This window comes from Strigops habroptila, chromosome 10 (genome assembly GCF_004027225.2).
Source record: "Strigops habroptila isolate Jane chromosome 10, bStrHab1.2.pri, whole genome shotgun sequence".
In the NCBI taxonomy this organism is placed as follows: Eukaryota; Metazoa; Chordata; class Aves; order Psittaciformes; family Psittacidae; genus Strigops; species Strigops habroptila.
Window position 1 is genome coordinate 30,472,896 of NC_046359.1, and position 26,020 is coordinate 30,498,915.

The 26,020-nt window shown below is 44.3% G+C and overlaps 3 protein-coding genes across 4 annotated transcripts in view; 2 read left to right on the forward strand and 1 right to left on the reverse strand.

Annotated features, from left to right (window-relative positions):
* The window catches only part of ACSS1 (acyl-CoA synthetase short chain family member 1), a 27,576-nt gene extending 25,830 nt beyond the window's left edge, over positions 1 to 1,746 (forward strand). The window contains exon 15 of the transcript XR_003993422.1: positions 1,668 to 1,746. The gene's annotated coding sequence lies outside the window, so the exon portion shown is untranslated. The remainder of the gene's footprint in view (positions 1 to 1,667) is intronic.
* APMAP (adipocyte plasma membrane associated protein) overlaps positions 1 to 13,241 on the forward strand; it is a 14,000-nt gene extending 759 nt beyond the window's left edge. Inside the window, exons 2-9 of the mRNA XM_030499119.1 lie at positions 1,668 to 1,784; positions 5,011 to 5,126; positions 6,622 to 6,714; positions 7,723 to 7,839; positions 9,147 to 9,321; positions 9,767 to 9,901; positions 10,253 to 10,445; positions 12,294 to 13,241. Coding sequence (XP_030354979.1) covers positions 1,668 to 1,784; positions 5,011 to 5,126; positions 6,622 to 6,714; positions 7,723 to 7,839; positions 9,147 to 9,321; positions 9,767 to 9,901; positions 10,253 to 10,445; positions 12,294 to 12,503 — 1,156 coding nt within the window. The 3' untranslated portion in view covers positions 12,504 to 13,241. The remainder of the gene's footprint in view (positions 1 to 1,667; positions 1,785 to 5,010; positions 5,127 to 6,621; positions 6,715 to 7,722; positions 7,840 to 9,146; positions 9,322 to 9,766; positions 9,902 to 10,252; positions 10,446 to 12,293) is intronic.
* A 2,178-nt stretch (positions 13,242 to 15,419) lies between these two features.
* CST7 (cystatin F) lies at positions 15,420 to 20,168 on the reverse strand. 2 transcript variants are annotated; one of them, XR_003993425.1, is made up of 5 exons: positions 19,840 to 20,168; positions 16,730 to 16,902; positions 16,316 to 16,432; positions 15,621 to 15,752; positions 15,420 to 15,551 (listed from the first exon to the last, which is right to left on the reverse strand). XR_003993425.1 is itself a non-coding variant. In XM_030499124.1 (4 exons), exons 1-4 carry the CDS (start codon positions 19,913 to 19,915, stop codon positions 15,675 to 15,677), a joined length of 444 nt encoding a protein of 147 aa, XP_030354984.1. In that variant the 5' UTR covers positions 19,916 to 20,167; the 3' UTR covers positions 15,420 to 15,674. The 2 variants fall into 2 exon arrangements, 1 of the variants encoding a protein (XP_030354984.1); XM_030499124.1 differs by having other exon boundaries at positions 15,420 to 15,752; positions 19,840 to 20,167.
* Positions 20,169 to 26,020: the final 5,852 nt, after the last annotated feature.

Sequence of the window (26,020 nt, forward strand, 5' to 3'; positions counted from 1 at the left end):
TCCCCAAAGGGCAGTCAGGCATTGGAACAGGCTGCCCAGGGCAGTGGTGGAGTCACCGTCCCTGGAAGTGTTCACACACCGTGTAGACGAGTCCCTCAGTGACATGGGTTATTGGTGGCCTTGGCAGTGCTGGGAACGGTTGGACTGGATGATCTTGAAGGTCTTTTCCAACCGAGTTGGTTCTGTGACTCTGTATGTGCTGGAAGAGGAGAGGCTCCACTGGCCCGGCCCGGCCCTGCTGAGGGGGGCCCCGGTCTGGGTGAGAGTGCCCTGGGGGCAGCAGTGGAAGGGGCTGGAGAGAGGCCTTGGCTCCCCTCCTGGGTGGCGGCGCAGGTTGGTGCTGGGGATCCCGTGGGTGTCAGCCTGGGAGCACCCCCGACCCTGCAGCGCGGGCTCCTCTCTCCAGTGCTCGGCTTCTGCTGGGGGTGGCTGACAGAGAGAGGAGTGTGAGGGCAGGGCCTGCACACCTGCCAGGCTGCAGGAAGAGCTGTTAACAAAAATAAAACGGGTTAATTTATGGAGTGTTTTGTTTGTTTTGTTTTGTTTTCAATGGATTTGTTTAAGCACGGTTTATCTCTCCCTATGAAGAAATAGCAGTTATCCCGTTGTGGCTTGCACAGGTTTATTGTGTGTGTGATTAAATCCTGTATAACCCTGGTTAGCCTGTTTATATTTGGCAATAGTTTAAAGAATAATTTGTGGTTTAAAGACTACTCTGTATGTCTGAGATAGGATAACCTTATAAATCTTAACCTTATTTGTTTGTGGTTAAGTTAAAGATGATTTCATTTACAATTCTCTGTTTAGGAATTTTATAAAAAAACGAGCATCACTGTAACTAAAGGCAGTAGCTGCAATAAGGAAGTGGTGGTGTTTGCTTTGCCTTCCACTGAATAAAGTAGTTAATGATTTTTTAATTCTTTAGTTCACCATCTGTTATGTTTGTTCTGCTTGGAGTACCTTGCAGATTCTTACCTCTGCCCTTCAGTGTCACCAGAATGAAACAGGGATGGGGCAGCCACAGCTTCTCTGGGCAACCTGTGCCAGGGCCTCACCACTCTCACAGGAAAGAATTTCTTCCTAATGTCTCATCTCAATCTCCCTCTGTCAGGTTAAAGCCATTCCCCCTTGTCCTGTCCCTACAGGCCCTTGTTAAAAGCCCCTCTCCAGGTTTCTTGTTGGCCCCTTTAGGCACTGGAAGCTTCTTTAAGGTGTCCCTGGAGCCTTCTCTTCTCCAGCCTGAACAGGCCCATCTCTCTCAGCCTGTCTCCAGAGCAGAGGTGCTCCATCCCCTGGAGCATCTCCTTGGCATCCTCTGGCCTCTCTCCAACAGCTCTATGTCCCTCTTATGCTGGGGGAAGGTCCACTTCACTCTTGTGTTGCTCTAGGGTTTTTTTGTTCTGTTATCAGTCAGCTGTAACTTGCAGCATGCATGAAACGTGTACATGAGAACCATGTATGGTGCCAGTAAGCTGAGACTGGCTAAATATCCCTTTCTCTTGTCTCAATGAATTTAAAATGGATCTTAAAGGTCATTTGGGGTGGTGATTAGGCAAAAGTATTCCTATTTCCTTTTGTGGAGAAATAGGCCATTAAAGGATTTTTAAGGACTATTGTATCTTAAAACAGCTTAGCATGCTAATCCTATTTCTTGTCTGCTTTGGCAGTGCTTACAGCAGCAAGGTGTTCCGGGTTACCTTCTTGACTTTGGCTGCATCTCTAACTGTACCCCTGCTTGGAGTAACTGTTCTACTGGATTGTCCTATAGACCCTCAGCCTATAAGGTAAATTGTTGCTTTGTTTTAAAATAAATGCTATTGAAGGGTGACTTCTTGTATGTGCTCTGTTAGTGGTTTTGGTGGTTTGGTTGGGTTTTTTTTCACCCAACAGGAGTCAACTGTGTAAAGGGGTTCTAACTGGGTTAAGAAATTGGGGAGTGATTGTGGTATTATTCATTGCCATGGCTTGCTTTGCATACCCAGCCTGTTTCTGAGCCATCTTGTGCAGTTGTGTTACTACTGATCATTGAAGGAGCTGTATTACTTTGATCGTTAATCTAGAAAAAGACTTAATGCTGTCCAAGCTGTCAGTGGAGCTTTTGATTCCTTATGTGCACTCTTGCCTTCTGTGAGACAAGAACTGCATTTTCACTAAGGACCAAGCTCTACCCCTGTTACTGTAGTTCTGCAGAAAGAGAGACTCTTTGTCTGAGGATGGGAGTTGAAATGGATAACCTGACTGGGTTGATGTGGTGCTTTGTACCAGCACAACCACATGGTGATGTTATATGTAAAAGCAAATCTCATCACGTAATGCAGCTAGGTGATTTCTGCCCTGTCTGAATTGAGGTCTGTATCAAATGTGTGGTGTAACGGCGAATCTTCTATGTGAGAAGATGTGACCTGTTTTGGGAGAAGTTGTGTTTTGACTGCTAGCGTAGGGTGAAGTCAGGCTGTTTAGTGCTCCTGGCATTTTTGAAGTAATTGAAAATGCTCAGTCTGATAAATATTACAATATTCTCTATAAATCCTTAGTGAAAAGGAACAACACTGTAAATATCTCTAGAGCTGAAAGAAACTGTTAATGTGGGAGGGTAGTACTTGCAAGTCTTGCCACTAGGCTATGAGACATAAGCTGCCTCATTGCAAATCATAATGAAATGCTTTCTGCTGTGGTTTGGTTTAACAAAACCTAATTCCCTGAACTACATTGCAACTGAACAGTAGTTCTGAAAGCCAGTAGGATATTTATAATGCTTTTCCTATTATATAGGCCTGGTCTAATTCTGGTCCAGAGTAAAAGTATTCTGCATGCTTACATTTCTTACTTTAAGTCCCTTTTACAAGACAGAGAGAACTATTCTTCATACCCAAATCCCTGGCTTATATTGTTGTACATTCTCAGTTAGCTGCTTAGCTTCACTGGCAGAGGTGGTTCTGGTCTGTGCAGCAGAAAGGATGATTCTGTGTGATGTTTATGAGACATCTGGAAGAAGCTCAAGGAGGTAGATGCTGCCTGAATCAATCCCTTTGGTGATAGGACACATTTGAGAAATCTCATTTGTCAATAGTGATGTTATTCCTGTAAGCCACTGGAAATAATGAGGAATAAGAAGGGGGACAGAGATCAGATGTGAAACTCTATGTGAAATTCCTGCATCTCTGGTTTATTTCCTTTTTCTATGAGCCTGTCTTGGATAATACTGATCTCAGGGAGGATTTTCTGCTTGCAAACACAGCTGTCCAAAGATACCAGCAAATGAATTCCTTATCTGAAGGCTGCTATTCTCATCTTAACCTCTCTAATGCTTGGAAGAAGGGATGGAAACCGAATTTGTGTTAGCATTGTGAAGACAACTCTGCTGTAAATCACCTGTGACAGGAGCTAGTAATTCATCTGGCTTTGCAACTGCAGTAATAGATACTTAAAGGAAGGTTTGCTGCCTGTAACCAGACAGATAAAAGTATGTATTTTTTCTCTCCTTCTGAATTCTTTGTGTTGTGAACCTGTTTCTGTCAGTTATAGTTTGCAACTTCAGTTGACTTCCCCCAGTCACTGCAGCTCTAGAAATTGTAATGGTTTTCACCACATGAATTGCAGTGTGGTTGATGACAAAGAGGTCCTGGATCATGTGAATTTGGGCAAGGTTGGGAGTCAAAACTCATCTTTTAAAGATTCTACAGGTGGAAGGCATTTGCATATGCTCATGTGAGGAGTCTTTACTGTACTCTTGTGAATGAACCCCTAATGAGCTTACCACCTTAGACGTGTGCAGCTTTTAGTAGTAACTTGAAACGCTTAAGTCACAGGGACTGAGGTGGCTTATGTGTGAGTTTTTAAGAACCTAAGAGATTGAAACATCTCCAAGTTTGTCAGCACAGTTAAGGCTGTTTTTGAAGCACAGTGCTTTGGAGCCTGGCATTTAAGCCGAAGCTGTGTAAGCTTAAATCAATCTCTAGTTAGTTGGAACTGCAGTTGGCTTGAACATGGCTATTCATGTGAATAAGGGTTTGCAAGATTGGACCTTACTTTGTCATTTTGAGAGTCGACTCCATACCCTTTAAGTTTGTGTAACTTAGTGCTTTGAGTTGGCCTTTCTCTGTGGGAATAAATTCAAGTCACGAACAGGAATATGTTTCAATATGGTACAGAAGCAGGTGTGTGCTGGTGCTCAAAGTACTGGAACACTTTTTTTCTCTAGCTGTATGCCAGTTAACAATTTTTATTGTTTTTGCATGATGAAAGTGCTATATAGCGTCAGCTCTCAGCGTACTGTAAAATGCCAGGCTTTTGAATTTGAAAGTCTTTTTGCTTCGGAATTTTGTATCTCTACTAGGGAAAATTATTTTGGTGCAAACAACTCGTTCAGCTGAGTAAGAAAGTAGTTATTCTTTGTGTGGTGCCAGTGCAGAAATCACAGAATCAGCCAGGTTGGAAAAGACCTTCAAGATCATTAGGTCCGACTGTTCCCGCAGCACTGCCAAGGCCACCACTAACCCATGTCACTGAGGGCCTTGTCTACACAGTTTGTGAACGCTTCCAGGGACAGTGATTCTACTACTGCCCTGGGCAGCCTGTTCCAATGCCTCACTGCTCTTTCGGGGAAGAGATTGTTCCCAATATCCACCCTAAACCTCCCCTGGTGCAGCTTGAGGCTGTTTACTGATGTCCTATCCCTCATTCCTTGGGAGCAGAGACCAGCCACCTCCTGGCTCCATCCTCCTTTCAGGCAGTTGTACAGAGTGATAAGCTGTTGTTGGACTAAGCTATATAGATATCCAGATATGTCTTAGGAAAACATAACTGCAACTTTTCTGATCAGAACCAGAAAATTAGGATCGATTTCTCAGCTTGTCAGCTGTGTTTTGGTTTTGGAAATATGCTGTAAGTAAAGCGTAGGTCAGGTTTGCAGCAGTTGGCAAACCAGGAAAAGAAAACGACGCAATGCGTTGCTCAAGCATATTTGCAGATCAGTGTGAAGGATCATGAGGTCTGTGTTCTGTTTTGCAGTTTGAAGGAACCTCCCCTCCTGACGGGTGTGCTTGAGCCCAATGTCAAATTGCGCAAAGCTGAACGGTTATGGGAAAATCAGCTGCTTGGACCCGAGTCCATCGCCAACATCGGGGGTAAGCACTGGCAAAATAACCTTTTAAAGAAGGGTCTCGAAATGTTGCTCTATTGAACTGTTTGTTCAGCGGTATAACTCTTAGGTAACAAACTCTGGAAGTTATTTTGAATGTGCAGGTTTTTTATAGAAATGTGTTATGCAGCAAAACCTGGCTGCTATATACTGCTCCATTCCTGGCAGTGTTCAAGGCCAGGTTGGATGGGGTTTGGAGCAATCTGCTCTACTGGAAGGTGCAGGGAGTTGGGATTAGATGAGCTTTAGGGTCCCTCCCAATCCAAACCAGTCTGTGATTCTATGATACTGCTTTTCTCCTCTGTACCTATATAAAATAAATCCCTGTATTGCAGGACTGAAAGCATCATCAGTGTAGTCAGGGGCCACTTATATTTGGAGGCAGTGGTCCCAATTTTCATCTAGTTAGCTCTTAACTGGGAACTAATATTTGTAGGATAATATCTACTCTTTTAATGCTCACTGCCACTGAGGGAGCTGAGTTTTGTGGTGTTAATTTTTGCTTATATGTCAGAAAAAATATCTCAGATTGATAAATAGCATATTTAGATGTTTGTGGTACATGCATTACAGCTGCCATGCCACCTCAGAGCAGTTTCTTAACAAGGTGGCTGGCCTGGTAACGTTCCAATGTTTCGTCGGTCTCATTGGAAACTGGAAGGAAACCTTCCTGCCAGGGACAACTGACCTATGGGTGAAATAATCAACCAGACTGGAAATAAGTTTGGGATGAATAAATGTTGAAGTCTTCTTATTCCCTTCTGAAAGTGTAATTAGCAAACTGAAAACAAAGTCAGTTAAATTGGAGATGGAAAAGTCGAAGCAGTGGTCTCTTCTAATCCAATGGTCTTTATTTAATTTGGTTCTATCGAAAAGTTTGTGTGGTGTTTGTATTCAGTGAATCTGTCTGATGCTATCACTTGGCATGAATATAGTAATTTGGCAATGATTTGGATCTGAGCGGTTGTTCAGTTGCTGTGGGTTTTGCAATTCTTCTCCGGACCTGATATAATATGAGCATTGGCAGGTGTCCAGCAGCCTGTAGACTGTATCAGAATGAGAAGTCTTATCTAGTCAGTCTCTTGTTGAAGAGTGGTAAGATGGATGCAGTGCTTGATCCAGTTTGATGCTGATGTAGAAATTTGCCCAGAGGGATCAATCCAGTGACTGTCTGTTAAGTTGTTACATCCATCTTTAACCAAGAGTTTGGACTACTTATCGGTGAAAAGCTTCATATCCATATTCATAACTCCTAAGGTTTAAATCCTTCCTCCTCTTTCTGAGTTGGAAAAAATCTAACAAAATTCTCTCATTTGCCTTCATCTTTCCCCTTCCCTCTTTATTCTTTTGCTACAAGTGAGGAAGGCTGTTATTTCACTGTATCTTAAACGTGAATTCTACTTCATGCTAATAGAAGGATTGTGTAGAAGGATGCCACTGAAGTTTTGTGATCAAGCTAATCACACCAGTTGTTTTTGCAGATGTGCTATTTACTGGGACAGCTGATGGGAAGATTATCAAAATTGAAGATGGGGAAATACAAACAATAGCCAGAATTGGCCATGGTCCTTGTGGTGAGTGACATCTCCTGAACATCATGTGCCTCAAAGTGTCTGGGTCAAGGCATGTGTCGAATAAACTGGTATTCTGTCCAGATTCCTTGTGCAAGTGCATATCTTCCTCGATAGAGATTTATAATGGCAGGAGAGTTGGAACAGGATGATCTTAAGGTCCTTTCCAACCCTAACCATTCTATGATAACAGAAATATTAATAGATTTGTATGAATGAAATGTGAGTGGAAATATGTATATAAGCACTGGAAGGAACAGTAGAACAAAGGGCCCAAAGAATGAGAGTGGGAGCACTCGGTTTATGTCATGACTGCAAGGCCTGCGCTCTTGTAAGCATAGATGACTCAGAATCAGCCAGGTTGGAAAAGACCTTTAAGATCATTAAGTCCAGCTGATAACCCAGCGCTGCCAAGGCCACCACTAACCCATGTCACTGAGGGCCTCGTCTACACGGTTTGTGAACACTTCCAGGGACAGTGACTCTACCACTGCCCTGGGCAGCCTGTTCCCATGCCTGACTAAAATGTCTGATGTGTTGGTGGAAGATCCTGTACCATAACACTGGGAGGAAGATGAGGTTGAAGTGCATCACAAATAACATTCCTTTTTCCTGTTAGTTGATCTAGAAAAATCACGTGTTCTAAACAAAAAAAATAAAAATGGGCAGCAACCTGGCCTAATATTTATGGAAGCTGAAGTCAGCAGGATTCTGAGGTGAAGGGCCGCCCCTGAGCCTTCTCTTCTTGAAAGTCTTTTCCAACATGGTTGATTCTATCATTAGGCTCTGGACTGATTTGGAAGCACTCTTGAAGTTCTCTTGCTAATCTTCGAAACTACAGATGTTCCTCAGGACTCTCTCAAGTAGACAAAATCTATGGATTTGCAGTATTCCCCTTCCTCCTCACATAGAAGTCTTTAGGGTCTGTCTGTACAGTTTGACCTGTGTAGGTAGCCTGAATGCCTTGTATTTATTTCTGTTTGGAAAACCATCTTAAAATTCTTTCCTAAGGAACCCGTGATGATGAGCCAACGTGTGGAAGACCACTTGGCATCAGAGTGGGACCAAATAACACCCTTTTTGTGGCAGATGCTTATTATGGACTCTATGAAGTTAATCCTGGTACAGGTATGACTTTTCTGCTCAGAAGTTCTCCTCCAAACCTGGGCTTCATTTGCAGTTTTGTCAGGCACTGCAGGCAAAGCAATGCCTGCTGCCTTTGTAGAGTGCCTTGGAGCTGTCGGGATGAAATATGCCATGCGAGAACTCGGTGTGTATTTTCTTGTAGCAATCACTTCCTCTCTCTATCTGTATGTCTGGATCAGAGTTACCACTGGCTTATCTTCTTATGACATATGCTTTTTGCTTGTCAAAATTGGTACCTCAGGATCCCTGAATAAAGCTTTGTGTAGCTGTTTCAGTTTTCATTAAAGGAATTAAAAATACTGCTGTTACACAAGCTTTTTGCCATGTTTGCTGTACTTTTGTTTCTGTCTTGACCTTGTGGTGTGTTAGTGAAGAGCTTTTAACTCCCTGTAACCCCAGTCGATAGAAAGTGAAGAAAGATGTATTTTTGGTACAGCTGAAGATCAAGTGGCTTGTTCCTGCTGAGAAAGGCACTATTGCTTCGTGCCCTTCATTGTATGTCCCTGAGCCGGACCTCAGTTTCAGAGCTGTGTTGTCAGAAAGCAAGAGTTGCTTTCGTGTAGGGTTGATTTTCTTACAGTTTACATCTCCAAATTCGCTCAGGAAGGGAGAGGGAGGCTAGCCAAATGCTAGGTGAGATGTAACAGAAGGGCTCAGACTCTGTGGCTCTGGGAGCGTATGATCAAGGTCTCCTCTTTTGATGGCAAACAACTGCCATATTACCTCAGTCATGACAAAGCCAAGCAAACAATCCAACCCAAAACTCATAACCAAAGATGACTTTAATAGATTTTTGGTTAATTTTTAGAGATTTGACCTTAATAACTTGCCTGGTAATATGTGTCAGAGCTGACTGTGGGAGAGCAGTTTAGTGAACCTTCCAATGTTTTAATGTTGAGAAAGTACTATTTGTTCCTACAGATTTATAGGGAAAGAGGCAATAGTGTCTGGCTTGCCTGCATTCTTTTACAGGGCTGGGGCCTGAGTTAGCACTTGGTTTCATATGAACTTCAGAAACCTGAAAAGTCTGGCACTTAGCAGTGGGGAACATCATCTACTGCTCCAGTTTTTCCAAAGAGTGTTTTCTTCTGGTCATTCACGTTTGGTATTGTGTTGTTCTGTTATAACCCAGAACCTTATTAGTTAACAGAGGCATGAATGGAAAAAATATGAAGTAGCTGCTAATTTCCTGTTAGTATTTCACTCCTTTCCAAGGCAGGACATAAAAAAAGCTTTTTTTATGTTTTGTGTCTTCTGTTTTTAATTTTATTTTTTTTTTTTGTAACCAGGTGAAACGAAAATGCTTGTGTCAACCAAAACACTAATTGAAGGTCAGAAGCTGTCATTTGTGAATGACCTTACAGTGACCAAGGATGGAAGGAAAATCTACTTCACTGACTCCAGTAGCAAATGGCAAAGACGAGATTACTTATACTTGATCATGGAAGGCTCAGATGATGGGCGGCAAGTATCTTTTTCCCAAGACATTTAACTTATTGTAAGCTCAGCTGTAGGAAGGTACTTCACCACTTCCTCAGTCGTCTGTTTCTCTTTATGCACCCCCAGTGTAAACACTGCACTGCCCAGGAGAGGGTGAGAGAAGGTGGATATGGCTAAAGAGAGTTGTAGTGAAATAATTGAGATTCCTCTTTTTCCTTCAAGAGGACTTTCATGGACCATCTATTTTAAAAGCGAAGATGTTGGCATTACATCCAGCCTACATCCTTCGTGAATGCTGCCAGTCTCAAGTGGCTTAGTATTTCTGCTGTGTTCATAAACAAATGCTTCCTGGCTATTCTGCCTTTTTAACTTAGGTGAAGTACATGTGAGAGAAGATCTAATGCCTGGAGAAGGAAACCAGGATGAGTAAATATATATCTTCACTCTAAACCTTATGCTTTCTTTTTAGTCTGCTGGAATATGACACAGTGACAAAAGAAGTGAAAGTCTTAATGGTGGGGCTGAGGTTTCCCAATGGTGTCCAGCTCTCTCCTGCAGAAGATTTTGTCCTGGTGCAGGAGACAACCATGGCTAGAATCAGGAGGTGACTATGATTTTGCTGAAATTATTACTACTTTCTATTCAGATATTGTTTAAATAAATGAATCACAAAAGAAACACTACACTATTCATTCCAAGTTACCAAGGCAAAGAAGGTGGCCTTCTTTGACACTTAATGTTTTGCTTTCACTGTAAACATCTGGACTACATAATATTTCTATCATAGCCTCCTTTTCTGGGGAGCAGAATGTGGCTGTGCTGTATTTCTCTGCACCAGAAGAAGGGAAAAATAAATTCTTTTTCTTTTTTTGAAGTCAATTCCTTTTGGGACTTTTATTTATTACTTAGACTGCTTGAGTTGAGATGTCCTAATCCTACTATCTATACCTTTCAGGTATTACGTGTCTGGGCTGATGAAAGGTGGAGCAGATATGTTTGTTGAGAATATGCCTGGTCTTCCGGATAATATCAGGTTAAGCAGCTCTGGAGGATATTGGGTAGCTATGGCAGCTGTCCGGCCCAATCCTGGATTTTCTTTGTTGGATTTCTTGTCTGAAAAACCATGGATTAAAAGGCTGATATTTAAGGTAAAAAAAAAAAAAAAAAAAAAAAAAAAAGAGAGAGAGAGAAGAAAAATTATTTTTTAAAAAAAAATCACCTTTAGTATAGGAGTAGAAGTGATAAATATTTAGTTTGTCCTGTTTCTTCCTCTTGACAGGAAGTTTTTACGATTTTTTTAGTGCCATGGTTAAAACTGTTGTGGTTGTCCCCAGGTAGAACAGCCCTTTTGTATTCATAGGAAGTAAAACTAACATTTGCTTCTCTGAGTAACATGTACACGTTGAGTAGCAGGTACACATCTCTTAAGTTGCTTTCCATCTTGATGTCAGGGAAGAAAAAGAGACTATCTCTGCCCTAGCCATGCAGCAACACAGGATCTACACTTGGATATGTGAAGACTTCACCTTTGTGCCCCAAATGCCTAAACTACTTAATGCCAGATGTCTGGAGAGCATTTGGGAAGTCTGACCTGTTCTAATGACTACCATAGGCATCCCAGGACAGTGTGCATGTTAGGTGTGCTGCTAGGTGCTGACTCTGTATGCCTGGTACGACACATCCCCCTTTAGGATGAGCAAGATTAATGTATTTTGTAAGGGATATCTGATGCTAAAGAAATGGCATGGTGCTTTTTAAACAGTACAGAGACTTGAAAACATTTCTCAAAAAACCCCAAATAAATGAACAAGCAGTGTATAGTGTGGAAGTTAATGTGTTAAGCCTGTTCATAGAATCACAGAATCCTTTGGGTTGGAAAAGATCTTTAAGATCATTGAGTCCAACCATTAACCTGTTCTCAATGAAAACAAATTTCAGACTTCTTAATTCCTATCAACAGGAGTGGCGGCAGAACTGGCCTGGTGGGATTCCCTCCATACGTGTCCTCACGCTTTTTTGACAGTGGAAAAAAAACTGGCAAAACTGCAAAATCATTTAGCTGCATTGAAAGTGTGAGGGACAGTATTAAGCTACAGGCAGACAAATCCAAAGGGGAAAAAGGCCTATTCCTCAAAAATAATGAGTTTCTGAATTCTTCCTTGATATTTTAAGAAGTCTTCTTTTCTTTCTCAGAGTAAACGCAGCATTTTTCAAGGCAAAAAAATGTTTCAAGCAAATGTGACAAGTGCAAGAACAGGGCTTTTTAATAGGCTGAAACTCTAACCACAGAGAGAAAAAACGTCTTCATAAGAAAGCAGTTTGTGAGTGAGTAGAGTTAACACAGGTACCTGAATTCTACATGTGTCTTCAGCTATGGCTTGAAAGTATCAGTCCTTGGTAGCAATATAAGACAAGATCTGACAACTGTTCAGTGTGTTCCCTGGCGTAGTGTAACTCATCTTTTTTCCCTTCTAAGATTCGAAAAACTGAAAATGTGAAATGTTTTTCAGTGAGGTACCATTGCAGTGAATGGCAGTGAAAGAATAGCCTCTTTAGGAAGACCTCTTACAGGGTCATTTCCTTGGCTGTGTCTTCTTTTGGCATCCTTTTCTTCCAAGATTGTATGCTTTAAATTTGCCTTTATGGAGGAAGAAGATGGCATTAAGATAGCCTAGGTAGTACATGGGAAGTCAGTGACTTTGGTTAATCCTTACTCTTGCCCATCAGACTCTAGATGAACAGTTCCAGTTTGACCTGTTCCTAAAGCCTCAGTTCTGGCTTTAAAAATTGGCCTGATCCTACAGAAGAAAGACCACCATGTGTTAAAGCATTAGTTGAAATTTAAAAGGTGAACATAGAACAGTGTAGTACTGCTTACTCAAAATGTTCTTACGTGCTTTGTCCAAGGAGTGTGGTCTTTGTCTAAGTGTCTGAGATCTAATTGTGGAGAACAAAATCTTCTGTTGTTAATGCTCTTTTTTTCTCTTTTTCTTTAGTTGCTGAGTCAGGAAACCGTGACAAAGTTTGTGCCCAAATACAGCCTTGTTGTTGAACTTAGCGAGACAGGAGCCTACAAAAGCAGCTTTCATGATCCCAATGGAGTAACAGTACCTTATGTTAGCGAGGCACATGAGCACAATGGGTATCTTTACCTGGGCTCCTTCCGGTCTCCGTTTATTTGCAGACTTAATCTTCAGCATGTTTAACTGCCCATCCATGATAAAGTGCCACTGTCCTAGAATACTCCAGAGGTACGAGGGAAGTGTGTGCTTCAGGCAGCACGTGACCAAGGACAAAACGTGAAAGACAGTCTGTTCATGTGCAGTAGCACTGTTCTGGTGCCATAGGAAAACGTACAGCTCACTGTACCTGTCCTCTTCCTTGGTTTGACTGCTCTTGCTTTGGACTTGGCATGCCTCATTGTTGGTATCTGAGGAGTATGGTGGGGCATCTTCATACCAATATGTGCTCCTTAAAGAAAATCCATTGCTTTTCCATGCCTAGCTCTGTTCGGAGTCGTCCTAAACATCATCTGTCACCTTTAATGTAACTGTATGTCATCTTGTACTGGGAGGATTTGTGATGTATGGAATTTAACTGTCTATGATTTGGATTGAAGAGGATGTCTTGCATGTGTTTATTTCTGTTTTAGAACCTCCTGGTCAGGAGTGATTACAGTGCATGTTCTAATGTCATACCATGGTGCTGTGGTAGAGGCAGCAACATCCAGAACATGCCTAGAAATCTAGTTATACCATTTGGGTTTCTTCAGTTCCAGCCTGCGTAATCAACATCAGACGCTACAATTAGCTGTTAATCAAGATGCAGAATCAGATTTGCTCATTATCTGTGGACTCCTGTGTTTGTTTGTAGCACTATAGTCAGATGATGAATGAAAGTTGCATTTTCTATGTTATTAAAGACTAGTTCCAGGTGATTTAAAAGGAGTCAGTGGTGGTATTTCCTCCATGTTTACCAGGTCCTGTATGTCTCCTGTACTTGATGTAGGTGGGCATTCCTGAGGGATGTGGGAGGGAAGAGGGCCTGCTCTAGGAATCCTCTTCAGCATGCTTTTTATGGAGAACTGGTAAAGATTTTGGGGAAACTGGTGTCTGAAGATGTACATGGGCTAAAAGGCCTCTGCAAAATATAGTAATAACAGATAAGGAAGGCTTTGGTGGAATATTTTGGAATGCAGTAGGAACTCATGGATGCTTTCTGGCACCTTCAGAGGAAATTGTTTACTTCCTCTATTAACAGATACCCTGCTTAGTAAATCCAGAGAATGCTTTTCTGTCAGCTACTACAAAGGAAGGGCTGTGTGGTTACATTTTAAATGAGAGGGTTTGCCTCTTGAAGAGCTAAAGGGGTTGGTTATCTGTGTCATTTAGTGGATTGAGTCGTGCTTTGCGACTGAAGACTTTGCTGCGCTCTCTTTTTCTGCCACTGGGTGATAGTCAAACATAAAGCTACACTACTGCTCATTTTCCTCACCTTTGAAAAGGAAATAATCAAGATTTGCTTGAGATATAATGCAAAGCACCAGAGAAGGGAAAGGTGATGTTAAAAATGTCATCTGCTTTTGCTGGCCTTCTGCGCTTGTCCTCAGTAATGGAGGGATGTGCAAATGAAAGTGTTTCTTTTCTGCCAGTGCTTCCATCTCCTTGTTCTGTGTGACTGCCAGGCTGCAGCAGTCCTGTGGCTGCAAGCCCTCTTGCTATGAAAGTTGAGCTGGATGGGATCTTAAATTGGGGTTGCAAAACCAAGTCTTTTGTGGGGCTTGTGTCATGCTGGTACTTCAGTAGCCTTGGGGCAAGCAGCTTTGCCTGTTGGTGCATAGTTACCTCTAGTGATTCATTTGCCAGAGTATCTTAACTGAACAACTTGTGCTGTCTTTTGCAGTGAAGGAGACCTCACCATGCCAAATGGGATGGCTTTTGTGTGACTAATTCCCTTTTAGGACACTGTTCATGAAGGTATGAAGTGGGAAAGAAAATAGGCAGTAGTGCTGCTGATGCTCAGGAGGGATAAGATATATGAAGAGTTGTCCCTTGGGAATTTTTTGGTTCTGATCCTTTTTCTACTCTTCTACCCACTGTTGGAGACTAACTCAGTACACTGATGAACCTGTGGTCCCACCAAAAAGTTTTTGAGTCTTCTTTAGTTCACTCGAAGCTCAGCAGCAAGTACAGCAGACCCAGAAGTCATGTGAATAACTTGCTTTTCTTGGGGAAGGGGAAGGAGAATATCAGATATGAGAGGTATTTAACAGAGTGCCCTTTCTTGACTGGATGGTTGTTATAAAGGCTGAAATTGGTGGTGTAACTGCTAATAGGGATTTCAATATTGCTGCAGAAAGGCAACAACTGTCAGAAAAGGGGTGTTTGTGGAAAGGAAGTGCAGCAGAGCCCAGACTTTATGCCTATTTTAAGGAAGCAGTTACCCAAATTCTGACAAATAAGTGCTTTAGTCCACTGTAACCGACAATCTGTGCATATGTAAAGAGTGAAAGCTGAAGGAAGGGTGGGTACTCACCTAGAAAAGACCATCAGTCTACTAAACTTGACTATAAACTGCAATCAGCCAGCAACTGAATGTCACATATTAACCTGAATGAAACTTCATTGTTTAACCTCAGCAAAAACATGCTTTGGGAATATGGTTGGGATTATTTGCCTTGACATTTGCAATGATGCCCTTTTATAGCCTAGATTAGCTTTTGATTTAAATAGAAGCAGTAGTTACTGTGTCATTTGTGGGTTGTGGGTGTGTTTCAAGCACTTGATTCAAGCACAGCCTTATCCAGTCTCTTGTCTGGAAGAAAGAACAATTCTGCCTCATGCATTCCTGACAGGTAAGTTTAACTTTTTCTCTAGCACAGGATGCTCTTAAGACTTCTTTTTCTGGTATGTGTATGTATCCCCAGGCAAGATACCCCATTGCTGTAAAGCTTTCCTCAGTGTTGTAGTCACATGTGGTGTGATTATAGACTTGTTCACATCACAGCTGCATGAAGATTTGTCACAGGATAAAGTAAGTCCAACAGAGCTCCCTAGGTGTGTTCACATGGCTTGGAAATTCAGCCAGAGTGTGGACGGCTCTACTGAATGAATGACAACATGTTCTCATCTACAGTTTAGTTTTGGAAAAACAGATACATAACTGGATAGCAATGAATTCAGTTAGGGCAGGTCTTGTCTTTGTCACTTTTGAGCATCTTTCTCAGGGAGGAACCACGTGCTTTGAGAGAAAAGCTTTGTGGTAGTTCTGTACAGCTCTTCCCCACTTCAGTTTTGGCCTCAACAGACCAGGCAAGGCAAAACAAAACTCATGGTGGTAGATCCCCTGTAAGTCAGGCTCTCGTGGGAAAAGGTGAGTCAGTGACAGAGAGCAACGGGAACATATGCTGTATGTAACCAGGGTGTTATCCAGACCTCAAAATAGCATCTCAGCATCTGCAAATAAAAGGGGAATTGGTGAGGAAATTCCAGGGAGCTGCTGGTTGGTCTTGGCATGGGGAGCTATGAGGCAGGACAGCACAGCCTCTTTTTGTCTGCCCTCTTTATCCTAGGGAAAGTGGTTTGCTAGGTAATGGTATCTTTGTTGGAAAGCCCGTGTAAGGATTTCCTCCACCTGGGAAATCTCTATTCAAAACCTCTTGTATTTCAGCACACTTCGACTCTGTCAAAGAGGAAGAGGGGCTAGATGGCTGTGCCTGGGTCAACAGACAGGAGCGGGCCCTGGATTCATGAGAGGTACTACATTGCTTATACTCACAGCATGGTTTGGGTTGGAAGCGACCTTAAAGATCATCTGGTTCCAACTCCCCTGCCACAGGGACAAATAACTGATAACCCTGATATACTGATAACCCTGCCTTACTTCAGCTGGTGCTGCACAGAGGACGCTTGTATATGTCCTGAGACATGGCAGAGCTGCTCTGATGGTGACTGTACAGCTAGAGGTGGCCAAGAATCACCTGCAGCTACTGAGTACCCCAAAGGAATTAGATATGTACCTGTTGCAGATTTTTTTCCTTCTGGAAGTGACAGTTATCCAGGCTGGAGTGCTCCCTCTTCTCACACACGGTGCGTCCAATCTCCACAGAGAGCATGTATTTCAGCCCTCTGACGATCTAGAGAAAGCAGTTTCCTGCTCTGAAGTAAGGGCAGGGGAAAGGGATGCTAAGGTTTTGGCTAGAAATCAAGTAGTCCCTCTGTGAATTGTGTGTGGATTGTGCTGTTACTAGGGTAGGGATGGGGTGACAAAGCTCTGTGGAGCAGTTGAAGGGAACAGAGGGACACAAGCTATTTTTCTTTAGGCATCCATACCAGTCCTGAGGAGGATCAGGGCTCCTTTTTCTTGGGTACTCTGTAGGAGGGTCAACTGGTAAATGATTTGGAGGATGGCCAGAAGTCTGAGCTCTTCTTACCTGTACCATAGCTTTGTTTATTTGTGATTCCTTAAACAGAAAGAGGTCATTGGAACTGTTGTTGTATCTGTAGACTCCAAAGCGAGCTGCCTTGCGGACACCAGGATTGTCAGTGTTCATGGGGACAGGGAAGCCAGGTTTCACGGTCGAATTAGGTGGTGGGACATAAGTAGCTGAAATGACACAAAGCAGGAGTGCAAAACACATTAGGAGCCCGAAGTCATGGAGCTTCAGTCCTCTAAACCAGCTTCGGGACTCTACTCACCTCCATTACAAAGTCATTTTCCTTTATATGTTTGAAATAATGAAGCAATCCTGTAGAATGAATTGACATCAAAAGATGCTGCTAGAAGTGGTATAGAGCTCAGAGTGACTTAGAAGAAGCCAAGGTATCATGAATATTATTTAGAACAGGCTGCTTTGGGTGCTGAAGTGCTGCTGCCCTTACCAAAATGCAAAGGACCATCTTATCACAGCCATGAAGTGGAGGAGCAAGGTGTGTAGGAGATGGAGATTGGAGGGGGGAACCCACAAGCTTTTGAGTTTGAGCACTCCTTTCCACATACTATATGTTCTTACTTGGTTGTGTGGCTCATTTCCCCATGCCCTGCTTGTTTTTTCAATAATTTTAAAGAAGCTGGAAGCTCACAGTTTGTCCTTATTTCCTCCCCTCTTACACTTGCCTTCCCTTCTATTTTCCTGCTTGTGAAATACACAGGTTGAGGATTTCTCCCTCTTGCTTGTAAGTTGCTGTGCAGCCACGGCTGATGTCAAGACCCGCCAGTGCAGGCCATGGCCCTTGGAGCTCATGCTCTGTGTGTGTAGGCAGTGAGCCTGCCTATGCATGCAAACATGCACACAGAGCTTGGGCTAAATATGCTGTGAAAGTCAAGGTTTTTATCACCTCCAGCTTTTTCACAGCTAGATTTCTCACTCACAGCCAAATGTGGACTGTGAATTTAAGCCAGTTTCTACTGAGAAAGCAGAGCAGAATAGAGAGTGGCAACCTGAGCTTACCTAGCACTGGGTGGGACAGTGTGCCAGGCTGAGAGCAGCTCACTGGCTTGGGCTCTTCTGCCTGCTCTGCAGGACCTTGCTGGAATCTATGCTCTTATGCCTGTTGGAAAATCAAATGTGGCAGTGGTTGGGGTGTCAACAGCAGAACCTGTCCCTTGTAGGAGGAGGAGATAACCATGGGCTTTTTCAAACTCAGCACAAGGTCTCTTGCTGCTTAATGTCCCTCAACACCTCGAGAGTCATGGTGGCATCTATTTTAGGCATGTGGGGCAGGGTGAGTGAGGCTGAGCTCATGCTGTGTGTATGGAAAGAAAACTATGAAATGCAATGCTCAAAGTGAGAGTTGGAGCCCAAAGGTCCCTTGTTCCTGACTCTAGTGCCTGGTAGATCCAGCAGTGTCACATGTGTCAAGGCCTCTCAAATGCAACGGAGAGGTGGGCTCACAGTCTAGCAAGCTGGAACAGATGCAGACAGGTAGCAGGCTGGTAATAAACCATGTGTTGTAGTCAGGTGGTAGGCTAGTGTAGATGCTTCAGCTTTCACAGGGCACTGCACCTTCTTCACCCATTGCAACTTGGTATTGAGAAGGACTCGGACCAGAACAAAGTGAATATATAATCTACTGAGCCCTGGGAGAACTTTACCCACCCTCCCTGTCCTGCTTTCCTCTAGTGACCCACATTCCTCAAGATTAGGACTACTTATTCTTTATATACTTTGAGTCTTATTCGAGGCAGTTGCTGCAAGGTGCTCGCACTGCTCTGAGATCACTTTTGATGTTTGGAATCTCTCCTTCCAAAACCCAGAAACTCTCTGGTGTGGGGCACCTGTAGTTCTGATTCTCTTCACCACAACCTCCATGACAGCTTCTTACAGAATCACAGGCTAGTTTGGGTTGGAAGGGACCTTAAAGCTCATCCAGTTCCAAACCCCTGCCATGGGCAGGGCCATCTTCCATTAGACCAGGTTGCTCAAAGCCCCATCCAACCTGGCCTTGCATTGCATGACTTGGCCAAGCACCTACAATACACAGAGGCCCACAGGATTTGCTCTCATGGCTTGGAAAAACAGCTCTTGGAGCCAGAACATTTGTGTTTCAGACCCCATCCTTGCTTCTGGGTTTGGAAATGGGAAGAGGTGGGAGAAAATCTGCCCTACCCGCACCCCCCCGTTAAGTGGTAGCAGGGTACACTCTTCTCTTGCTCTGAGTTAACAGGAAACTGTCTGCTATTAAGCGAGAGAGGGCTGTTCTTGCAGACATGAGTTGAATACTGTACTTAGAAGCTCTCTCCTGTGCTTTCCTCATTGAGAAATACTCTGGGGGCTCTCTTCCTGCAGTAGGAGACAGCAATCCTGTGGATGCTCCCTCCCAGCCTGCAGTGAAGCAAGCAGACAGATTGCAACAGGTTGCTTTTTTTTTCTTCCCCATGAGGTGCTTTCAAAACCTCCTCCCCATTAGTAGGAGCAAGCCTTTATCTGTACATTTAAGATGCAGCAGAGTTCCTGCATGCCTCTGCAACCCCCAGAGGAAACCACAGCTGAAAAAAAGCTACCAGCCAACCAAGTACAATGCCCCTGGGTGCATTAGTACTGCGTGTATGGGAGCCAGAGTAAAACTGAAGTAGAGCTAAAACCTGCAGAGAAAACACTCCTGTCTGCAGCTCCCATTCTAAAGATTTAAGGCCAGCTGCAATCAAGAGAGTTTCCTTGCTCAGCAAAGAAAGAAATGACACGCAGTAATGCTTCATTAAAGGCAGCTAATCGGCACTCAAGTGCCCATCTGCACTTAGCAGTCAAATTGTTACCCACAGTCTTTAGATTTAATAATCAAGGTCGTGCAGAGTTTAAATACTGACAAATAACTTAAAGCCTTCAGTTGCCTTTAAAATCCTTCGATGCTGTCCCCAGATAACATGGTTGGCTACAAGGGGAGAAAGTCTTTTAAGCAGTTGGGTTTTCAGCTGCAGCCTGAACCCTGCTGTGCTGAGCCAGCATGGGCAGCAGTTGGAGAAGGGCGGTTAGTTACCAATGCATTAGAAAGCAGCACTCATAGGACAAGCACAAGGAAAACAGAAGTTACTTTCCAGTCTTACCTCCTGAAGCCCTGCCGAAGCTCCAGAGTGCTACACAGCAAAGCGTGGTGAAGCTGCAGGTCGAGTTCACTGCCATCTCCACCACTTCAGAAGAGGAGCCTGCCTGCAACAGGAGTGACAGCCCTGCTTCCTGCAGGGAAAGATGTGCGTCTGGGTGCTCTTATTGGCTGGGAGGAAAGAGGAAAACCCCCATAATCATCACAGCTCTGATGCAGACTTCGTTTCCTGCCAATGACCAAATACCTCAAAGCGCAGCCACTCAGGCTTGGTGATAGTAGCACCAACCCCGCATCACACAGGGACTTTGCACAACCTCTGAGGATCATGAAGCAAAAGCATGGGCAGATAGGTGTGATGTGGCACTGGGAAGTGGTGGGGTGGGGCGCAGGGAATACCCATCATGTGCTTTAAGATTCATGGGGAAATGTAATCCCTAAGAAATGGGAAGTGATCTATGGGGATGTTGTTCTTGACTTCTATAGAATCATAGAATAGCTTGGGTTGGAAGGGACCTTCAAAGCTCATCTAGCCCAACACCCCTGCAATGAGCAGGGACATCTTCAAGTAGACCAGGTAAATGGGTCTCCGTGTGGGCAGAAGCCTGATGGAGAAGATGGCCCACTGTCTTGCTTCCCCTGACATGGAGATGGGGGGATTTGGGTGAGGAAGACAAGGAAGTTTTAGGGGTACCTGCCTTGTGGGGCTGTGTGGACCAGAGCCTGTTGCAAGAGGTTTTTGGTTTTGTTGGCAGAGGAGAACAAACACTGTGCCCCACATTTACAAAAGGTGTTTTGACAGCAGGAAAGGGCTGTGTTTGGCTCAGAGGACGTGAGGTTTTCTCTAGATGCTCTCCAGAGAGCAAGAGAAACATGGGCAGTGGGTAGTTTGGCCTCTGTGGCTTGAAGGGCCTTCCAGCTCTGGGGCTGGATTCCCCAGGGTTAGTACTTGGTTTCCAGTGAGGTCCTCTCCAGGCAGGATTGTCCCAGGGTGAGGAGCTTGCAAGTCTGGGGAAGGGGCTTTGTTGTCAGACCTTGTGATGGACCTGAAATAACCAGCAGCCAGATTCAGGAGGCTGGGAGATGAACTGATATCTCACTGCAGGGCTGAGAGTGGTGGACCTCAGTCTGTGTATGTGTCCTTATTTCAGGCAAGCAGGAAGGTGATGGTTGCCTTTCATTGCTCCAGCAAAAAAATATGCTCTTTTCTGAGCAAAGACATCTTATTGCCTGAAGAAAAGTCCTAATGCAGGGTAGTGTGGGTGATGCATAAGAAGCTGGATGAAAATCTTTTCCTTGTAGGAAGGGGTTAGGTAAATCCTCTGTTGAAATGTCTCACCAAGAAGGAACGGGGCAAGCATGGTGAGTCACGTTGATCATCAGTCCTGCGTGCACAGAGCTTCTGATCAGACTCCAGAGCCTCTGGAATGCATTGGTGGCTTGTCCCTCAGCTGTGGCACAGATAGGGACTGAATCGAGTATCTTCAGCCTTCCCTTTTTCCTCAAGAGCTGTGCTCTGCAGTTCCTGTCTCACTGAGAGTCGGGGGGGGGGAGGTGGGTATCTTTGTAAGCCTGTAGTAGAGTCCTCCAGCATACAAGAAAAGTGAGTGGTTGGGACCCTTGTCACCAGATCCCAACACACTCCTGTGTGTTGCAAGTGCCTGTTTGTCACTCTGTTGCATGATGCACCAGCCAGAGTTCAGGCTTCCTGCAGGAACCTCCATTTTATGCTGCACGTATTCAGAGGGTAATAAATTCAGTCATTTTTGGTGTAAACATAATTCCTTAGTAATTGCCATCTATTTATTTTTATTGGTAGCAGTATCTTAGCTTTGTGAATGCAAGATCTGGACTGTTCTGGCAGTGCCTTAGGAGAGGCTTGCTTAATAGAAGTACAAATGCATTTGGAAAGGCATAAGTTAGACTGCGGCAGAGAACTTCCTTTTTGCTGAACCTGGCAGAATTCATTCCCCAATAAAGCCATGAGGGGCTGGAGGGGCTGGAGAGCAGGATGGACCTTTCAAACCCTTCTCTCTGTGAAGGTTTAGGACATCTGAGTGATCCTTGGAAAGCACAACTGGAATGAGACTCGGGTCCTGAACGGCCAAGTATAGTGGCTCTTTCAGCCTTGTCGCTATGCCGTGGCTTAGACCCAATTTGTGACCTTGCCCTTGCCTTCCAATGCTGCAGGAGCCTTTGCATAGTTGCTGATGGCCTTTGGAGCAGGCTTTTACTGGTGCAGTTTCCTGAGTCAAAGTGATCATACACTGGGAACACCACTTATTATTGCAGTTCTTCCATCCCTTCCATGGTTTCCTTTCTCATCTTTTGATCTAGACACACTGAGAAAAATACCCCCACCAAAACTCACTCTGACCCACATTCCCATGCTGCAGAGAGCATCCTTTTGATAGTCCCACTGAGCAAGCTTCAGGAGAAATGCTGGGTAATTTTCATCTCCATTTCATCATCAGCTCATTAAGATGAGACAGGTGCAACATCCCAGAATGAAAATGACAGGCACAAAACCAGGTCTTTAAATATTAGTGTTTGATAAGATTCTGTGCTGACATTTGACTACTGGTGCCTTTCACAAACTTCAGCTACAAGATCCGAATCTTTTATTGTATATTCCTAGGAAGATAAAACACAGTTATTGCTAGTGCAGTTTGGCTTCTATACCCTTAACAAAAATGCCTGTTCCTTAGTTGCCATATGCTACCAAAAGTAGTAAGATTCTAATTACCAGTCAATAAAGTCCCTTCCCATTTTTCATGGTAATAGACCTAAAAGAAGTTATTTTTACTCACTAGTTACATATTGCCTCTTAAAATGTCAGTGTCTGGGGACATACTGGGCTCGGGCTCACTGAAACTCAGAGACGTGTTTATTTACCAGTCACATCCCTTCACCCCCATTCTCTCTGATCCCTGTCAGTGATTTCTGCAGAGGGACATTCAGGATCCTGCGAGATCCATGGGTTGTCTGGGGCTGCCACTTGTCCCATGCCAAAGCATGGGGAAACCAGCAGCAATTTACCAGGGGGACTCTGTGCAAGTGCTGTGTCTATCCATGCACAATATTCCACGTGTGGTCTGTGCTGCTGGCAGGAATGCTTTTATTGCTGTGTCTGGCTGTGTTCAGGAAGCTGTGAAGTGTGGTAGAATGTGAGAAATAGTTTAAGTCCTGTGCTGCTCGTAAACACTTAACCCTGCTTTTCAAGCACAGTACTTAATCAAGGAGAGGAGAATATGAAGCCTCTTCCTCTCGCTTGGGTCATAAATGAGCCCTTTAGTAATGGGGCACACAGAGGATTGCTGCTGTTTCCAATGGCTAAGAAAGTGTCTATAATGATTGTTCTTAGACAACTCCATCTCATTAGGATGGTGGGTCTAAAAAGACATTGGAACAGAAGGGGACCACAATCCCCATTATGTGACTGATGCTAAAATGCTAAACCCAGACCTAGTGCAGTGCTTATTTGTAAAAGCTTGCCCTGAGCATCCTGCTATCCACTAGTTGAGGGAGGCATGCTATCCATGGCTCTGGACTCAGGCCTTTCCTGGGGCTTGTTCTTGAAAGGTGCCTGCCTTTCTCTCCTGGGAGAGGGCATGGAAAAGGAAAGCAGCCTCCTGACTCACATCTTGAGCATCTCCAGCTTTCATATTACATTTGGAAGTCACGCTGGTGAAGCAAGGGTGACACAGATGTATTCATCATAGGAACATGGAGTGGTTTGTGTTGGAAGGGACCTTAAAGCTCATCCAGTTCCAATCCCCTGCTGTGGGAAGGGACACCTTCCACTAGAGCAGGTTGCTCCAAGCCCTGTCCAAGCTAGCCTTTCTAATTAATTTAGGCATTCCTGGGGTAAACCAAGTGCTAGGATGCACGCAGACAGCACCCCGGAGAGGTGTGAAAGAGGATGGACAGGAGATGCTCAGAGCAGGGCTGAGTATGGAGACCCTGCTGCCAACACAGACGCTTGTGTAGACAGGCGGGGTCTCTGGCACTGCAGACCCTCAGCTCAGCAAGCAATGCTGGGCCATTGCTCTGCACTAATTAAACTTAGCTGGGGAACTCCTGGTGGTGTTTGGGTTCACGTGGGTGCTGCTTTGCTGGGGCAGTCATGATGGAGCATTACCCTGTCAGAGCCTTGGGCTGTGCTTGGCTGCATGAACACCAGTGTCAGGGGAGCAGCAACTGCTTCCATTAGCAGCTAAATGGTTCTGTGTCTGTAGATGACAAATGCGCTGCTCGTGAGACATGAGGGCACGCTGACACAGTTCTGGGAAGTTAAATACAGGCAGATTCAGCACTGGGGACACATACTGTTTCACAGAGAAGGGCAAATCCTGTTTTCTTTGCCGTCCAGTAGAAAGGTGGCTTGCTTCCATGGGCCTGTGTGGCTGGAGCACCTCTGCTCTGGAGACAGGCTGAGAGAGCTGGGCTGGTTCAGCCTGGAGAAGAGAAGGCTCTTTAAGGGGAGACCTTAGAGCAGCTTCCAGTGCCTAAAGGGGCTACAAGAAATCTGGAGACAAGGGCCTTTTGACAAGGGCCTGTAGGGACAGGACAACAGGGAATGGCTTTAAACTGACAGAGGGGAGATTTAGATGAGACATTAGGAAGAAGTTCTTCCCTGTGAGGGTGGTGAGGCCCTGGCACAGGGTGCCCAGAGCAGCTGTGGCTGCCCCATCCCTGGCAGTTTTCAAGAGTCAGATATTTAAAGGGGATTACAGGAATGCACAAAACATTATGGGATGTTTAAGGGAAGGGCCAGAGGCAGAGAAAGGGGGAATCAGAGCAAACCGGGGAGAAAAAAGCATGGGAGGGTGGGTAGGAGAGAGGATAAAAGGGTCCCACTGTGTGTAAGCAGGCTGCTAATCAGTGTGCTTTTCTGACTGAGCCCTGGTCTCATACTAAACTTGATTCATAGTTCTGTTTTCCCTCTCTGTCTCAGTGTATGTGAATATGTGGATGTTTCACTGGCAAACTTCAAGCTCTAGTAGTTGGTGAGTAGAAGACCGGAATGTGTAAGGCCAGGGCTGGACACAGAGTGAGACTCACAATCTTGGTATGGAGTATGGATGGAAGAAGTGTCTGGGGTTGGAGGTTTGTGCTGATGTATGATGTGTGCCTGTGGAAGAGGAGAGTGTGGAACTATGTGTGTCCACTGGACCTGCTGCAAGAAGTGCAGATTGCTGCAGAACAAGGGTTTCCAAGGGAGAGTCAGCAACTTGCTGTGGTTATGGGAAAAGGCAGCAGGTCCAGGTGATCTGAGGAAGCAGATTAAACACGGACCACTTCCAGTTAAAACTTCCAATGTGACTGGTAAGCTACAAGAAATAGGAAGCCTTTATCCAAAAATCTAGGGAAGTGGAGTCTAGCATCTTAACTTCCGAACCTGTGTACTCATATTCATCTTCTGCACATGCTGTATAGCTGGTGTTTGATGGTGCATGTCTCAGGAAGGCAATGTTTTGCATTACCAACACTGAAATAAGTGGCCCAGATATTTTCTTTCTTGGAATGTAATTGTAAATGGATTTTGCTTCTAAAACACCATGACATTGATTTCCTACAAAGTGACAGCCTTGTCTCATTACTTAGATTCATCTGTTGTCTGATGGATTTTAATAGCAAAGATATGAAATCTGATGATTAACCCCCACCCCCAAAAGAAAAAGAAGTTCAGAGCTGTGTCACATCCTTAACATGCTTCAAAAAGAGGCATGACAAGCAGTGTTTGGGAACAAATTCATGCTGTTGGAAGTCTGATGGCAGGGAGTCTCAAACAAAAGGAAAACACTGAAGAGGGAGAGAGAGGGAGGGAGACCTGGAGGGGCAGAGACATTAGCTTCACATAGGTACAGTGTCCCTACCAAGGAAGAAGAAATCTATCGATATGTCTAAATATCATTTGCTCTGACTCCATTCGCAGCCTGTGTGTGGTAATATTTCCCTGAAAGTGGTGTTTCTCCTATTTGGGTTTTCATCCTCCTGGCTCCAAAAGATCAGCATCACTTCCCTAAGTTCTGCATGGTGTGGGATAACGGGGGCAAGTTAATGCACAGGATTTTCGAGCATGTCTTATGTGCCACAAAGGGCTTGATTTCCACCAGGATGGATTTGACTTATGAACTTAACAGATGCTGCTTCTGAAATTCTGGGATGGAGAGGTTAACTGT